Source organism: Capra hircus, chromosome 2, assembly GCF_001704415.2.
Source record: "Capra hircus breed San Clemente chromosome 2, ASM170441v1, whole genome shotgun sequence".
Classification (NCBI taxonomy): domain Eukaryota; kingdom Metazoa; phylum Chordata; class Mammalia; order Artiodactyla; family Bovidae; genus Capra; species Capra hircus.
In genome coordinates this window covers 119,473,602-119,491,732 of record NC_030809.1, presented here as the reverse complement: position 1 = coordinate 119,491,732, position 18,131 = coordinate 119,473,602, and the positions used below count along the sequence as shown (strand labels likewise).

General features: G+C 38.0%; 1 protein-coding gene across 2 annotated transcripts in view; it reads left to right on the top strand.

The window, feature by feature from the left end:
* The window catches only part of CWC22 (CWC22 spliceosome associated protein homolog), a 65,506-nt gene that overhangs the window by 12,325 nt on the left and 35,050 nt on the right, over positions 1-18,131 (top strand). For both annotated transcript variants that reach the window (XM_005675898.2, XM_005675899.3), the window contains exons 2-5: positions 7,191-7,326; positions 12,013-12,080; positions 13,440-13,550; positions 16,042-16,281. In XM_005675898.2, the coding sequence (XP_005675955.2) occupies positions 7,300-7,326; positions 12,013-12,080; positions 13,440-13,550; positions 16,042-16,281 (446 nt within the window). In that variant the 5' untranslated portion in view covers positions 7,191-7,299. The remainder of the gene's footprint in view (positions 1-7,190; positions 7,327-12,012; positions 12,081-13,439; positions 13,551-16,041; positions 16,282-18,131) is intronic.

The window sequence follows — 18,131 nt, the reverse complement described above, 5'->3', positions numbered from 1 at the left end:
TTTGGATATGAGTTTTTTTTTTTTTTAACTTTTGCCAGTATCTGAAGAATTAATTAGTATCATATCTTCAGTTCAGTTCAGTTCAGTTCAGTTCAGTCACTCAGTCGCTCAGTCGTATCCACCTCTTTGCAACCCCATGGACTACAGCACGCCAGGCCTCCCTGTCCATCAACAACTCCAGGAATTTGCTTAAACTCATGTCCGTTGAGTCAGGGATGCCATCCAACCATCTCATCCTCTGTCGTCCCCTTCTCCTCCCACCTTCAGTCTTTCCCAACATCAGGGTCTTTTCAAATGAATCAGTTCTTCACATCAAGTGGCCAAAGTATTGAAGTTTCAGCTTCAACATCGGTTCTTCCAGTGAACACTCGGGACTGATTTCCCTTAGGATGGACTGGTTGGATCTCCTTGCAGTCCAAGGGACTCTCAAGAGTCCTATCCAACATCACAGTTCAAAAGCATCAATTCTTCGGTGCTCAGCTTTCTTTATAGTCCAACTCTCACATCCATACATGACCACTGGAAAAACCATAACCTTGACTAGATGGACCTTTATTGCAAAATAATGTCTCTGCTTTTGAATATTCTGTCTAGGTTGGTCATAGCTTTCCTTCCAAGGGGTAAGCGTCTTTTAATTTCATGGCTGCAGTCACCATCTGCAGTGACTTTGAAGCCCCCCAAAATAAAGTCAACCACTGTTTCCCCATCTATTTCCCATGAAGTGATGGGACCGGATGCCATGATCTTCGTTTTCTGAATGTGGAGCTTTAAGCCAACTTTTTCACTCTCCTCTTTGACTTTCATCAAGAGGCTCTTTAGTTCTTCGTCTCTTTCTGCCATACAGGTAGTGTCATCTGCATATCTGAGGTTAGTGATATTTCTCCTGGCAGCCTTGATTCCACCTTGTGCTTCATCCAGCCCAGCGTTTCTCATGATGTACTCTGCATAGAAGTTAGATAAGCAGGGTGACAATACACAGCCTTGATGTACTCCTTTTCCTATTTGGAACCAGTCTGTTCTATGTCCAGTTCTAACTGTTGCTTCCTGACCTGCATACATATTTCTCAAGAGGCATGTCAGGTGGTCTGGTATTCCCACCTCTTTGAGGATTTTCCACAGTGTGTTGTGATCCACACAGGCAAAGGCTTTGGCATGGTCAGTAAAGCAGAAATAGATATTTCTCCTGAACTCTCTTGCTTTTTTGATGATCCAGAGGATGCTGGCAATTTGATCTCTGTTTCCTGTGCCTTTTCTAAAACCAGCTTGAACGTCTGGAAGTTCGCAGTTCATGTATTATTGAAGGCTGGCTTGGAGAAATTTGAGTATCGTATCTGGAGATTGTCAAAACAAGGATTCAGAATGCCCTAACTAAAAGCCTCCAGTGTCTGCTAATCATTTAGAATTGTGTTGTTTAGTATGGTAACCAGTAGCCACATGTGGTTGCTGCTGCTGCTGCTGCTAAGTCACTTCAGTCGTGTCCGACTCTGTGCGACCCCATAGACGGCAGCCCACCAAGCTCTGCTGTCCCTGGGATTCTCCAGGCAAGAACACTGGAGTAGGGTGCCATTTCCTTCTCCACTGCAAGAAAGTGAAAAGTGAAAGTGTGGCTATTCATGTTTAAATATAAACTTAATTAAAATAATATAAAATTAATTTTCTCATTTCCACTAGGTATATTTGAAGTTCTCAATAGCCACATGTGGCCAGTGAGCACGCATTGTATTGGTATAGTGGCTACTGACAGTACAGAAAAAGAACCTTCCCATCAGTGCAGAAAGTTCTATTGTATAGTGCTGATTTAGAAGTGTCAGCTAGCAGAGAGGGGAAAAAAAAAGATAAGAGAATCAAGGACAAAAATAATGCAAATGAGTCTGTGACAGTCACTGGTGTCTAGCGTCTGTTGAAGGAGGGCCTCGTTCTGTCTTCTGTGTTTTCTCCTTCTGGATCAGAGAAGTCCTGAAAATTAGTCACAGGTGATTGATGGCAGCAGTATCCACCAGCATATTCCCTGCAAAAAGTAAAGAGTACCGGGCAGTGTCTTTTACTTAGATTAGATTCTTTTGAGGTTCATTTTGGACAGTTCAGTTCTTGAACCTAGTTCATAGAGGGAGTCTTGGTGAATGTAAGGAAAGAGCAAAAGCTCCTGTGGACAAAAAGTGACTCAGTTAATTTGTGGTGGTGGCGGGGTGTCTGTGTGCGAGTGCCCAGTCGTACCCCATGGACTGTCGCTCTCCAGGCTCCTCTGTCTATGGAATTTTCCAGGCAAGAATACTGGAGTGGGTTGCCATTTCCTACTCCAGGGGGTCTTCCCGACCTAGCAGTCCAGTTCGCATCTCTTGTGTCTCCCACATTGGCAGGCAGATTCTTTACTACTGTGCCACTGGGGAAGCCCCAATTAATTTGTACAACAACATTATTAAAATAGAAGAGAATGGAATGCTCTATTGAGGTATCATATAGTATCATCCCGGGAGTAGGGACAAATTATGAATGTAGGGACATTAACAGTTCTCTAGGCTTTTAATTTTTACATTAAATATGTTCCAGCTCTCACAGTTAATAAGCATATTTAAGCCTACGGGCAAGAAGATTTTTACTGTTTACTCCAGTGTATGTCTATGCGGTTTTTAACTTGAGAGGTACATAATCATTGAAACAATTACTGTTATCAGATACATATCTAGTTTACACAGGAAGACTGAATTTTGATGCAGGTTTTTTTCTTGCCCTGTCTCAATTTTTCATGTTTCATTTTCATTTTAAGGGTAATAAAAGTGTTTCATGAACATATTTTGTCATCTGGATGACTCCAGTTCAGTGCTTAAATTTGTGTTTGTGATCATGTTATAGCAGATACGTGCATGCTAAAGTCATTTCAGTCGGGTCCGACTCTGCGACGCTGTGGACTGCAGCCTGGCAGGCTCCTCTGTCTATGGGATTCTGAATACTGAAGGGGGTTGATCTTCCTGACTCGCGGATCAAAGCCCCCATCTCTTATATCTCCTGGATTGGCAGCAAGTTCTTTACCAAAAGCACCACCTAGGAAGCCCGTTATAGTAGATACTGTTACTTTAATTATCATGGCTGATGTCCTAAGCTCCAAAAAGCCTGTGCTCTGGCCATCAGTGCATTATGAGTGAGAATTTTCTCCCTATGAATTGTGCCGGAATTTCTCATATTTAAAAAGCACTGATACTGGTTTTTGTCTTTTGCATACATGTATGTGCTTTTTATCAGTGAGTTAAGGATTAATGTTTGAAATTTATGTTTCCCTTTTCAAACGGTTTATGTCTTAAGTTCTTCACTACAAAGTAGATAAGCTGTGGAGTCCTGTATTTGACTCATGATTTAAGACAAATTGATAACCAGTTTCTCGTCCAGAATTGGAAAGCTGAGAAATCTTGAGAGTTGGATGTTGGAATTACCTTGGGGATGCCTTTGTAAAACCAGTGTGCCTAGGTATCCCGCCCTCCACCTCCACCCCTGTAGTGGATCTTCTAAGTAAGTCAGGTGGGCCCCAATATATGTATAAGTAATTCTCCAGCCATGCAGGTTTTCATATTCCACTTTGTTTTTTTTAAACATAGTGACTTCGGGATATTGTTTTACAGTATTAAGTAATGATCTGAAATGACATATATAAAAACCCAGCCAGCCACTTTGCTTTATTAGCAGCTGAGTGCTTTGCTTATCATTATAGATTTACTTTTTGTAAATAAAGTAACTTTACTTTTTATAAGTTAATCTATAAATAAATTTATAAGTAAGCTCCACGTGGGCAGGGAATTTTGTTAAGATTGTTTATTGCTGTCTACCCAGTTGTTAGAAGGATGCCTGGCAAAATACAAGTGCAATAAATGTTTGTTGTTATTGAATAAATGTATATATAAATAATACTAGATGATAAGGATATACTAGAATATAATGATGGTGCTAGTAGAGGTTAAAAAAAATACCATTACCTTTGGGCAAAAGTTTGCCGAATAAAATTTTTTTTTTATAGCTGTAAAAACAGGATCTGAAAAGAATCATGTGATTTGTATATGGCAAATACACATTGTGTAAGTCATTTTGAGGAGGCAGGTGGGACCTACAATCTAGACAAGACTAGGTTATAGTCTAGGATATACCTTCAAGGCTGTATCACCTGAGGTGAGGGAGGAGCAGCTTCTGTGTTTTAATTAGAAATGTTTGTTCATTAATATTTGACATAATTCATAGAGTTAGTTAAGTTTGCCATCTTATTTTTTTCTTTTTGTCCTCTCTGTTTTTTGTTCTTCTGTTCTTTCTCTCCTGCCTTTATAAATAATTTTTTTAATTCCATTTTAATTTATCTGTAGACATTTTAGTTATATTTATTTACATTTTTTTTTGGTCATTTTCTCTAGAGAACATAATGTCTATCCTTAACTTTTCACAGGCTTCTTAGAGTTCACATTGTACTGCCTCAGGAAAAAATCAGAAACCTTGCCTCATGTAGGTCCATTTTAGTCCACATATATCTGCATACATACACTATGCCCTCTCAAGACGTTATAGTTCAGTTCAGTCGCTCAGTTGTGTCCAACTCTTTGTGACTCTGTGGACTGCAGCACGCCAGGCCTCCTTGTCCATCACCAACTCCAGGAGTTTACTCAAACTCATGTCTATAGAGTCAGTGATGCCATCCAACCTGTCTCATCCTCTGTTGTCCCCTTCTCCTCCTGCCTTCAGTCTTTCCCAGCATCAGGGTCTTTTCAGATGAGTCAGTTCTTCGCATCAGGTGGCCAAGTTATTGGAGTTTCAGCTTCAACATCAATCCTTCCAATAAATATTCAGGACTGATCTCCTTTAGGATGGACTGGTTGGACCTCCTTGCAGTCCAAGGGCCTCTCAAGAGTCTTCTCCAACATAGTTTCAGCTTTAAACAGATCTGTGTATTTTAGATAAAGGAAAAAGTAATTTTTATTTTTCTTGAGAAAGTTACCATTTCCAGTGTTATTCTTTCCTTTTTGAAAATCCATACTTCTCTCTGGTATTATTTCCCTTAGCATTTCTTGCAGGTCGGCTGCTGATGCATTCTCTTGGTTTCTCTTAGTTGTTTTTGTTTGCTTTGTTCAGTCAGAAAACATGTCTTTATTTCATCTTCATTCTTAAGATTGTTTTTGCTGGAAGCTAACAGTTTCTTAATCTTTCAGTACTTTAAAGATTATTCTACTGTCTTTCGGTCTCCTTAGTTTCTAAAGAAAAGTCAGAGATAATTTGAAGTATTCCCCTTATATAGTGTGTTGTTTTCTCTTCTTGCTGCTCTCAGGATTTTCTCTTTATCTTTAGTTTTCAGCAGTTTGATTACTGGCTACTATATATAACTCGGAGAAGGCGATGGCACCCCACTCCAGTACTCTTGCCTGGAAAATCCCATGGATGGAGGAGCCTGGAGGTCTGCAATACATGGGGTCGCTAGGAGTCGGACACGACTGAGTGACTTCACTTTCACTTTGCACTTTCATGCACTGGAGAAGGAAATGGCAACCCACTCCAGTGTTCTTGCCTGGAGAATCCCAGGGACGGGGGAGCTTGGTGAGCTGCTGTCTATGGGGTTGCACAAGAGTCAGACACGACTGAAGCAACTTAGCAGCAGCAGCGTATTTAACTATTTGTGTAAGTGTGGTTTTCTTAATCCTGTTGGCGAGTGTTCATGCTTCTTGAATCTGTAAATTTGTGTCTTTCGTCAAATTTGGGGATATCTTGGCTGTTATTTCTTGAAATATTTCTTCTGTCCCATTCTTTCTCTCTTTCCATCTTGTACTTTAATTACACAATGCCCATTAATATTGTCCCACATATCCCTGATATAGTTCATTAAAATTCCTCTCTCTATTCTTTAGATTGGATAATTTCTAATGATTTTACATCAAACTTATTGGCTTTCCTTTATCTCCATTTTGCTCTTAAGTATGTCCAGTGAATTTTTTTGCTTCATGTATTTTTCAGTCCTTGGATTTCAGTTTGGTTCATTTTTTGTTTTGGGTTTTTTTTTCCCTGAAATTTTCTATGTTTTTATTCCTTACAAGCATGTTTTCCTTTTCACTTTTGACTACGCTTTGAAAACCTCTTATGCTAATTTCAGCATCTGGGTTGGTGTCTCAGTATTGGCTTTCTTTGATTGTCTTTTTTCTCAAGATTGGGCCACAGTTATCTGATAAGTTATTTTTTAATTATATCCTGGACATTTTGCTATTCTGTTAAGACTTTGGATTCTGTTGTATTCCTCTGAGGAATGGTGACCCTTTAGGTGATTATTTAATAAGGCTTAAGTTGCAAATTCTCTCTTGAACCCATCTGTCTCTTGAGTTGTTCACATGTCTGTTCAGTTCTGTGATCCTGAGCGGGACTCTGTTCGGTATGTTTGTCGGTTTAGTATGTGTGTGGGTGCAGGTGTAGTCAGAAATTTGAGAGAGTATATTGAGCACATGGGACTTCCCTTCTCTGGCTCTCTCTGCTCTGGGAGTCCCTGAGCGATGATATGCTTTAGATTGCAGTTATACTTTGTAGATTGACATGTTTGTGAAGAATCAGCTATATTTTGTTTTTACTAATCTAGATAGCATGATAACCATGGTAAAGGAAACTTTTCTTTACTTAGTGATTTATATACCTCCCCAACTGCATTAAATGATGGCAACTCTGTATCATTGTACTTTATAGCACCTAGATTATTTGTATGTGTGGTTCAGTGAAAACAATACCTAATCAGGTGTCCTTAAGCTAGGTTTCTAGTCCGCTGCCAGCTTGTTTTATAGCTTAGAACACTGTTATAACTTAGAACATTGAAATGACTTATCTGACAGTGTTCTTAGCCTTAAAATGAAGGATTGGATGAGATAATCTGTATCATCTTTTCTCCAATTCAAACTAGATTTATTTAAAATTGTTTTCAATTATTTTGGTGCTGAGCACAGTTTTTACTCTATATTCTCTACCTCTTTTGATTTTTTTTTCTATTTCACTTTTGTGATTTCATTACCTTACACCATACCATAAATTATAAACTATTGATACGCAGTTCTTATAAAATACTTGAACGGCAGTCGTATATGAACGTAACTATGAGTTCAGCATTTTTCAAAAATTACCAAAATAATGACATATCGCCATTTTACGCACTTCTTATTAGTGTTAACAAAAGTTTATTTTGGTATATTTTATAGGTGACATTTGCAGACAGAAAGGTAAACTGTCAAGGAATTCATCCTGTTTGGTATTTATTTGGGCTGGCTTAAGGAGTCTTTGACGTATCAGATCAACTGGCAAAAGAAAATGAAAAGTAGTGTGGCACAAATAAAGGTAAGTGTTTGAGCCTATAATAAAGAACATAAACTTGTAGTCGTTTATCTACCCTTTAAACAAAAATGCGTTTATATAATTAGGACGGTAGGACGAGACAGTAGAGTTGTGTCGTACACACATTGAACTTAACACAATTTCAACTCTAGGTATTTGGCCAGATGGCCACGTGGTAGGTTGAGAGAACATACAGGGGTGGAGGAGGGTGTGTGTGTGTGTGTGCACACGCATGTATATGAGTGTGTGCATGTGTGTGTAAATCAAGAAAGTATATGTGAGTGAGCATGTGTGTATAAAAGAAGAATAACAAACAGCAGGAAATTGCGCCATTCTTCTTAAAGAGCTTTATTTCCTGCATGAGTCTAAAATGGAAGATGATTGTCTTCTTTCTCAGCTGGTCACAGTTTTTGCATGCCTGTCTACAAGTGAGCCTCTTGTTGCATATTGCAGATGCATAAATGGGCTGCTTATTTTGTGCTGTAGTTTATAGACATTATACATTCATTTATTCACCAACTAGTCACTGAATTCTTACTATGTCCCTGTGATTGTTCTGAGCACTTTGGGTAAAATGGTGAACAAAACAGGATTCCTTGGTCTTACAGTTTGCATTCTAGTGGTGGAGAAAGCAAATAGACCATAAACTTAATATGTAAGTGGATTATATAGTATTTTCAGTGTTAAATGCTAGATTGTGTTATGGAGAAAGGAAGTAGGGTAAGGTTGATCGGTAGCAGTTGGATGGTGCAGCTTTTAATAGGGAGGGCCCAGTGAAAGGGGGCCTTTTTGAGCACACACTTGAAGGAAATGAGGGAGTTAGCCCAGTAGATGTCTAGGAGAGGAGTGTGCTAGGCAAAGGGAACAGCAGAGGCAAAACTGAAGAGCCCAGTGTGGCTGGAGCAGGTTGTGAGAAGAGTAGGACAGTAGAGGTAGTCAGAGTGGTCGCAAGGATTGTGACCCCATCTTCTTCAGACCTGTTCCTCTGCCTGAGTGGGCTTGGCAGAAGAGCAGACCATTATCCTTCCTTTTCATTTCAGCTGCACAGATCTACTTGCCAATGTGTGTAGTCCGTAGATCTACAAGCAGGCACATTACTTCCTGTATCTTGGAGTCAGTAAAGGGGAAGGTGGATTTTTATTTGATTATAAAGACAGACACATCTCCTTTCCCCTCCACCACCTCTGCACCCCTAAACCGACTTTAGTGTGAGATAGGAGCTCCTTAACAGCAGGCACCAGGTACCACGCTTGAGGTGTGGTAAATGCTTAATAAAATGAATTGATGTGCTTACGGACCGAGACAGGCTCTGTTGCCATCTCTTCAAACCTCTTTTGAGTATGAGAAGACACTCTCCAGGCCTCCGTCCTAGGTAGACATCCAGCCTGTGCTTACATATTTCCTTTGGCAGGGAGTTCGCTGTCCCGGAAGCTGGCACCGTCTGTCAGTAGATACCTGCATATAGTGTTCTGAAACATGCCTCTTTGGATCTTGTATTCATTGCTCCACTGACAGTTAAACATTTAATTGTGGCGTAGTAGGTGGCAGACTGTGATAGGAGCTGGGGACCTAAGGAGAAAGGAGACCTTGTGCAGAACTGGCTCTTGACTGAGCCATGTTAGACAAGAGCAGTCAGCTCAGTCTCTGCCTTTAACACAGAGCGAGAAGTGTTCAGTCTTTCTGAGTCCTCTTCTGTTTCTCTCAGACTGGGCCTCTCCACGTGTTCCTTTTGTTGTCCACATGGGTCTTCTGGGGCATCACCCTAGCCTGGGAAATGTCCCCAGCAAGGTGTTCGCACTTAGTGGCTCAGCCCTCTTCAGCCAGTTTTCAGTTTCGTTTGCCTTCCTCTCTCCATCTTGTTGGCCACTAGCTGGGTTGGGCCCATTCTTATCTCAGATCCTCTCTTCATGTTCTGAGGCCTCGTCTGTAAGGTTCAGGAGGCTTCAGCTGAGGATCCCTTATTTTTCCACTGACTTTACGTAGCTTCCTTAGCCAGTTAGAGGCAAGCTCCCTAACTCTTCGAGCCTCTCCTCACTTTTTGCTCTAAGCCTGAGCCTAAGGGATGTTCAGAGCCTCTGGTCACAGGCTTCCTACTCCTATTACCTCCTCACACTGCTATCTACATTGTCACAGACGACTGCTCAGTGTACCATTATTTGCTTTGCTTAAGGAAAGATTTAGAGAATTTTAAAAGGTAATTTCAATGATATATTGCCATCAACTACTGCTCTGACTTCAAATCTGACCTCTATAATAAGGGAAAGAGGGAAATTCAGGTTCTTATTATTTGGGTCAAACTCTGAAATTTTTCACTAAGTAAAACGTACTGAAACCCAGTTCAAGTTCCCCTTAGCTCACTGTCACTCTTGGTACCGTGTACCCCAGTGCTTGTTCCGACTTAAGATCTCCTGTTAGCACTGACTATATGTGCCACATTGGTTAACTTGATCGCATTTATGAAATCCTGAGTCACGACTTCAGTGTTTTTGATTTCTCCCTCTTGCTCACAACAGATGTTGTGGAGATGTGTTAAAAATCATTAGCACAGAATTGAGGCCTTCTCCCTAATGTAATCAAAATAATTTACATGTCCTGTAAAAGAAAAATAGAGAGTGCAGTTTTATTGTTTTCTCTCTCTCCCCGCTTCTCCCTCTTCTCCTCCCCATTCTCTATCTGTCTCCTTATAATCTGATGTTTTTAACTGTAGAAATCTTTCTAATCATCTCTCCTCTAACATCCTAATCTCCTTGAAGGTTTTTCCTATCTTTTGTATCCCCCAGAGTATCTAGGCTGGAGGAACGGGTGTGTCTTATAAAAAATAAGTAAATACTGTGTTTGACATTACCATGAATTGCATGAATCTTGTGCTCCATATTTGGTTTAGTATCTTGATGTCAAGTTTTATGGAAGCCTGTGTCATATGTATTGAACAATTCTACTTAATTTTGCTGCCTGCCCAGTGAAAGAATTTTTCAAAGTTAAACATATTAGAAACCAGATTTTAAGATGTTTGCATTCAGTATAAAATATAGCCAGACTGACTACCTTAAATTATAAATTTTGATCACATGTTTGTTCACCAGCACCCATTAGTCTAATTAGCATATATTAGTCAAAAAATTCAATACTTAAGGAGATTGTATTAGCAATTAATTTACTTGTGATAATAGACTCAAACTGCTGCTAATTAGTCATAACCTAAGAGCGAGGCTGCCCTGGTGACTCGGACAGTAAAGAATCCACCTGCAATACAGGAGACCAGGTTCAGTCCCTGGGTCAGGAAGATCCGCTGGAGCAGGGAATGGCAACCAGTATTCTTGACTGGACAGAGAAGTTTGGCTATAGTCAGTGGGGTCAAAGAGTTGGACATGACTGAGCCACTGACAGCAGTAACATAAGAGGATGTTGGAGCTTGTTTACATTTCTTTGCAGTATAATTTTCAATTTTTGAATGTATATTTTTCCCTTTAAGGAGGCAAGCATGTCAGTATGTGGAACAAATTACTCATTATTTGAGTTATTTTTTTCTTAGATTTCAAGATTAAGATTCTTTGAAAACATACTGTATTTCCTTTCAGTTAATTAAAATCATTTTAATTCTTAAAAATAAGTTTGTCAATATGAATATTTTTATAGCTGGTTTAAAAATTTACCTGTTTATAAATATTTTGGCATCTTAAGTGTATTTGGATTTTTAAATTAGAATATGTTCTTAAACTGGATAATTCGTATCTCTCTCTCATTGTGACGTGTATCTTCAGCCTCATATTACATTGAAGTTATCTTTTTGTATGTTATTTTTCAAAGGATTTAGCTTAGGAGCTATATCTTACAAGTCATATTTTTTAAATCTTTACAGCCTACCATAGTGTCATACATGCTGTATCAGACACTTAAATATGTTTGCTGAAAACCAAAATGAATTTTCATAAATATGTTAGTCAGTCTCTTTTGTTTTGTCCAGATTTGGTAACCTGGACTAATGTGGTTTTCTTAAGCCAAAGGAGATAATAACATAAGTGCAATGTTATGAAAGACGTGGGCATAACCACAGAAGTGAGTTCTTGCAATAAAACCTCCATCCTTTGGTCATGGTTTTCACCAGGAAAGGCCTTTATAAAAATGGTGTTCTATAAATTTAAATCTTATTGAAAGTAAAAGTGTTAGTAGCTCGGTGGTGTCTGACTCTTTGCAACCGGTGGACTGTAGCCTGCCAGGCTCCTCTGTCCGTGAAGTTCTCCAGATAAAAATACTGGAGTGGGTAGCCATTCCTTTCTTCGGGGGATTTTCCCAACCCAGGGATTGAACCTGGGTCTCCCGCATTACAGGCAGATTCTTGCTATCCGAATCTCATTTCATAGAAATAAAATATTCGCTAAGTGGCATCGAAAATTTGAGAATTATTTTCTCCTATTAAACCTTGAGTTTTTTTTGTTTTTATTGTTGTTTAAAGACAGTATTTGATCTATAGTAAACAGATAACTGCAACAGACATTTACCTGGGATGGCCTGAAAATTTTGTTTTATCTTATATACTATTTAGGTAGTATAAATTATTTTTATGTTTAAAAGCATATTTTGAAATAATTTTTAAAGCACTTCTCGTTTCCAAGATACATATGTTGTTGTCTGTATGTTTTTTTAACAGAATTTTAAAATTTCCCTTCCCCTCTTTTTTCCCATTGAAAGCATTCTTCTGGTCATGACAGACGGGAAAATTATAATTCATATCAAAGGACCTCCTCTCCAGAAGACAGGTAAACAATTTTATATGTTCTAAATACCACTCAAGATTTTAATGACAAGTTTAAGAAATTATTTAGCTCTTAGATTTCTAATTTTAGGGTTAATAACTTTCTTTGATGGTTTTACAGGAAATATTACTTGAGTGGGGTTGAGAACAGATCATCCTTGAATGACTATTCTAGGAATTTCTAGTAAATAATTCTAGATTTTTTTGAAATTTTTTAGGTGAAGGAGAATAATTTTAATATGTCAAATACTGCATAGAAGTTTATAAATTGGAAAGTTTAGTTGAATCACATTATTTTGAAGTGCTTTTACTGTTAATACTAATCCTTTATATTTACACAGCTCTTTATAGTTTTCAAAATGTTTTTATATGTATCTTATCGTAATTGTGTTAAGTTCAAAGGCTCAGAAATGTTACCATTAATGTTCATCATGCCTTCATAGTATGACTTCAGTTATTTCACTTAGTAAGCTATAACCTTGAAAAAGAGTTTATGAAAGGAGAGGCATCCTCTAAATTTTCTTTCAGTTGTCTGATCTCTTATTCCCTATGTACTTTGTTCATATTCCATTCTGCTGTCTCAAAAAACCTTTGCTTTATACACAAGTTAATTACTGTGTTCTGCACCTACTTAGCGTCTTTCATGGATCACCTCCTCCCTATATATATATTTTAGAAAATCTCTCTGTAGACGTACGCATACATATGTGTATATGCAAATAAATTGTAGATATGCATATGAGACATAGATTATGTTACTGTGTATATTTATCATGTGTGTATATATTAACTTCTGTTAAGGTTCTCTGATTTTATTGACTTTTGAGATTCAAAAGGCAGATCTTATACTAACTATCCCTGTTTGCTGATCATTCAGTCCATTGTCACAGATATCTAATAATATGATTTTAAGAATAGGAGCTGATAAAGATAGCCTTTTGGAGTGGAATAACTGGATTTTACGGAGGCCAACCAATGACACTAGTGGTTGACAACCAGTGGAGGACAACCAATGACACTATTCAGTACTTTGATAAAATGAGCCAGCTAGACAGCAGGAGGATAGCTTTGTCCCCACTAAACTGTATATGATATGCAAATATGTATCTTCTGCTAAGGACAGTATGCCCAGGATGTCAAGCTTGGTTAAGTGAATTCCAGGAGTTGATTTGTTGCCTACCAGCGGGAAGCTTTTATAATCATGACGAACTGCATAGATGTCAACAAAATAATCTGTTAAGATCCACTTGATAGGACTTTGTACAGTCACAGAGTTATATCACCATTACCAATATATGACTTTTCTAAGTATAACATCATTGTTTTCAACTTGTAACTTTGGTTTTCTTATTTTATGTGTTAGGTACATAGAACAAGAAAGATCTCCTCGGGATAGAGGCTACTTTGATTCCAGCAGGTCAGACTATGAGCGTTCAAGGAGAGAACGTTCTTATGATAGTAGCATGGAGTCACGGTTAGTATTGGATATTTTAACTATAGAAACATACTTGTTTAAATTTTCTTTGTGCATAATAATAATCACAGCTAGCATTAAGTGGATGTTTTTATGTGCCAGGCTTTCTAATAAGGACTTAATGTGAATTAACTTCTTATTGCAATAAATATATGACTTTTATAGATGAAGAGAATGAAGCTTAGAGAAGTTAATTCATTTGTTCATGTTTTAAAAGTGTGTCAGTGACAAGTCCTCGTCTGTCTGACTCTAGGTCTCAAGCTTTTATTCATCATACTGTGCTATATGAGGAACTGGCTTATATGAGTTTCTGAGATTTTTTACTGAATGAAAGTCATTTATGATATTGAGTGATCTTAATTTACATAATGGCAGAGGGACATTGAGAATGAAGTTACCATTTTCTAAGTATAAATTATTCTTACTTGAGTCTTAGAGAACTTGACTGCCCACTTTATTAGTCATCTGGTTTCTAAAACTTGCCTACCATGTACTGTTGCTCACTTAGTTCGATATCCTTTTTGACATCTCTCTCATATTGTCTATTCCGTGACTACCCAGACTATACCACACTAGAATTTTAATCAGATTTCTCCATAGTTTGGAACCAAACACATTATTTGATATCTGCAGCCAAAATTTCCTTTTCACTGCTTACTTTCTAACATGTAACCTGTCCTTATAAATGTCAGATTAAATTAATCTCCAAAAGACAGGTTTATCTGCAGTCACCTTTAAAAAGAGCAACTGCTACCACCATAATTGGTGAGCTAGGCATTCTCATACCTTCTCAAATGCTGTCAAAATTCTTATATACTAGATACTATATCTCACAATTTACATATAAAGAAGTGGGTTAGAACTGATTGTTACCTCAGGTTGCTGTTACCTGTCTAATAGATAATGAAACTGAGATTTGAGCTCAATTCTGACTCCAGAGCCTATGTCTATATCCGTACCCATGACTGTATTACATCACTGTAATTCTTTGTCTAGCCCAGTGTATGTATACAAAGTTTGATTTGATCCACACACACTGTGAAGTAAGCACATTGTTTATTATGTAGACTATAAAGGCTAACAGTACAAAACCACTGGAAGAGAAATATTTCTGTTTAGACTGAGAAGACTATTACTTCTGCACTCTGAAGGAGAAACACTATAATTGTATAAGGACACAATTTTACCAGCCAACAAGCAGTCTTACCTGGTGTTTCTCAGAAGAATCATAACCAGTGTCAGTAAATTCCTTCTGTAGCTGTTCTCTACAGAGAATAGCTATAAAATGAGTTGCTTCTTCCTGTAGATATAAAATGTTCAACTCATTTACAAAGCAGTGGCTAGATTTCAGAGCACCTCTTTGACTAGTTAGGGTTTCTATTTGGAACCACTTTCCCCGCTACCACTGTTCACATTGTGTTGGTAGGTACAGACTGTGTCTTCATGGGGCAGTCACTCAGGTGCTTTAGCTGGAAGACAGTTTCTCCATGGCTACCTGGGAAGGTGACTAGAAGCATTCTTTTCCATGTATTAAAACATATTATTTCAAATATACCCTCTAGATTTAGGTAAAATCTACTAAGTGCTTTCCTGGTAGTACAGTGATAGTTATTCATATCACTCATGGTTGCACAAAGCATGAGCAGAATAATCTGAGCTTCTAGGCAGATGTATGTAGCAAGCAGCCAAGTGGACAAACTCTCACTGGGGAAAGAGAGCAGACAGCAAAGATTCATTCTTTCTTGCTATTTCTTAATAGTTTGAAAACATTAAATAATCATTTTACAAAGGATAGTCACCTGCATTAGTAGGGAAGAGTTTTTATGGCTAGAAAATGGTTTATTTTTTCACATTGTCTAAAATAATCAGAAGCTTCTGATATTTTGAGATTTATAATAAATTGTCAGTTCTATCAGGAAACAATTTCAAATTACAATTTATGATAACAGTCTCACTCCTAAATTGCTATTATTGGAGGTTAACTCTGGTTTCTCCTTTATACAACTCACTACATACATCACAGGCCAATTTGTCTTTGGAAAACACTATTTTCATGTTGCTATCCCACTCAGAAATTATTAATGATTTCTTATCACTTGCAGGATAAAAATCTTAGCCTGTTGCTTGTCTTTTATGATTTTATAGTCTGACTCGAACTTATCTTTCCAACTGCTGTTATACATTATTCTTTATTATTTCGACTTATTCTGGCCTAAATAACCTTGCTCAGTTTTTTAGTAGTTATTCTGTCTTCTACTAGTTACAGAATGCCATCCTCCCTTCTCCCCACCCCCTCGCCACCTTGCCCCCAATGTAAATCCTCTTGAACCTTGATGACCTAGTTTAAGTTACATTTTCTCTGTGAGGCACTGCCAAACCCCTTTTCCTTATCTGAATCTGTGGCCCCCAAATGGTCTTACTCATTTGGTATGCAGTTCATTTAAGAATGTATTTTGTGTCATCTTTTCTCCATCAAAAAAATGTGTTACAGAGGTAGAGACCGAGAGAAACGCAGAGAAAGAGATGTGGATCGGAAGAGGTCCCGGAAGTCACCATCTCCTGGGAGAAGAAGCCCAGAACCATCGGTAACCCAGAGTTCCTCTGCTCAGGATGAACCTACTGCAAAGAAGAAGAAAGAGGAGCTGGATCCTCTTCTTACTCGCACTGGTGGAGCGTATATTCCTCCTGCCAAACTCAGAATGATGCAGGAACAGATTACAGATAAAAACAGGCATGTCAATATCACTAAATATATAAGGCGGTGACACTCTCACTGAGAAAAGTCATCTGTGTTCCAATTAACCTTGACTCTTGAGAATTTACATGCAGGGTGCCTAATGATAGAGACCGCAAATTATACTTCTTTCCTTCCTGCCTTCAGAAGCTCCATTGGAGCGGTGCTTAATATTTTCCCTGATAGTAGCTCTTAACGTCTTTAATTTTTGCATGAATGAGTGGAAAAGTCTGAGGAAAGGTCACTTATCTTTTTTTTGTTTTTACTGTTATCAAACCATTCCTTTTGTAGTTGTATGCTTATTAGTGGTGTCCATTTTTCATTGATAATCAAGAGTACTATTGATATTTTAGAACTAAAATGGATCTTTCTAGTTATACCAAACCAGGAATCGGGAAACTTTTTCTACAAAAGAGCAGATAGTAAATATTTTAGGCTTTGTGCAGTATCCTGTCTGTTGCAGCTACTCCCCTTCACCATTACAGGGCTGCCCAGGTGGCGCGGTGGTAAAGAATCCACCTGCCAGTGCAAGAGATGCAAGAGACGTGCGTTCAGTCCCTGGGTCGGGAAGACTTCCCGGAGGAGGAAGGGGCAACCCACTCTACTGTTCTTGTCTGGGAAATGCTAAGGACAGAGGAGCCTGGCGGGTTACAGTTCATGGGATCTCAAAGAGTTGGACGTAACTTGAGGATGCATGCTTCACTATTATATTGAACATAGCCATAGATAAAACATGTACACAAATGAGAATGGCTGTGTTCCAATAAAGCTTTACTTGCAAAAACAGGCTATAGGCTAAATTTGGCTCTTGGATGTAGTTTGTCAGCCCTTGTAATAACCTGTGAAGCAGTTGACGCTTTCTCTTTTCCCTACTTTTTTTAGAACATAACATCTTATAGTTTTTGCCGCATTGAGGCAAATAATCAAAATTCATATGTGACCATTCTCTCTTTAAGTACCTTTCCTTCCCTTTTCAAAATAATTGAAATGACGAGAAACTATGTAGAAAAGTGCAGCTGTTTTCAAGGCCTTTTTCTCTAGTGAAATGAGATAATAACCAGGAAAACTATGGCCCAAGATTGAAATGGTCACTCAGTTGCCAGGTAGTCAAGAAAAAGATTGTGATAGAAGGTAGGTATACTTATAAGAAAAGCAGATTCCAGGTGAGTCAAGAAAGTCTTCTATATCTTTCTTATGTATTTTCATGCAACTTGAGAGTACTTGAGAACCTTATAGAAATTAAATATAAATTTGTTGTAAGTATTAGCTTGAGGTAGAAATGTCATTTTTATAAAATAAGTTATAAATATTTGAAATAAAATATTAAAAATTTATGAGCTAAAAGGGGACATTTAAATGACATTAAAACAATAAGTTTTTCTTAATGTTTCATAGACTAGCACTTGGCAGTGATGCCTGCAGTGTTATGTAGAGAAGGGATTTGGAAGTTGCTTGTGTGGGTTTTGGGAGCTTCATGATGATGCAGGCATGCTGCTCTTATAGGAGGCAGTAGTGGAAGTATTAGTGAAAACTATTTACTGTCTCTGACCCCATTCAAAGCAATCCTAACGGTAAAAGATTGAAAGCATTGTCATTAATCTCCGAGTCTTCTTTGTAATGTGGTCAGAATCCATAATATATGCAATTTTAAGCAGATTCTTAGAAGATAATTTTATATACAGTTGAACTCTGCCTATAGGCTATAAAGGAAACAGAAGTAGAAGTGTAGTCTTTCCTCAGTAGATACTAAATCAGGTTCATTGTAGGTTTCCTAATTAAGAAGTACAGTTGTACTTGATTATTGTCTGTTGATCAGAGTTTAATGGAAGAGTTTGTGATTATGTATC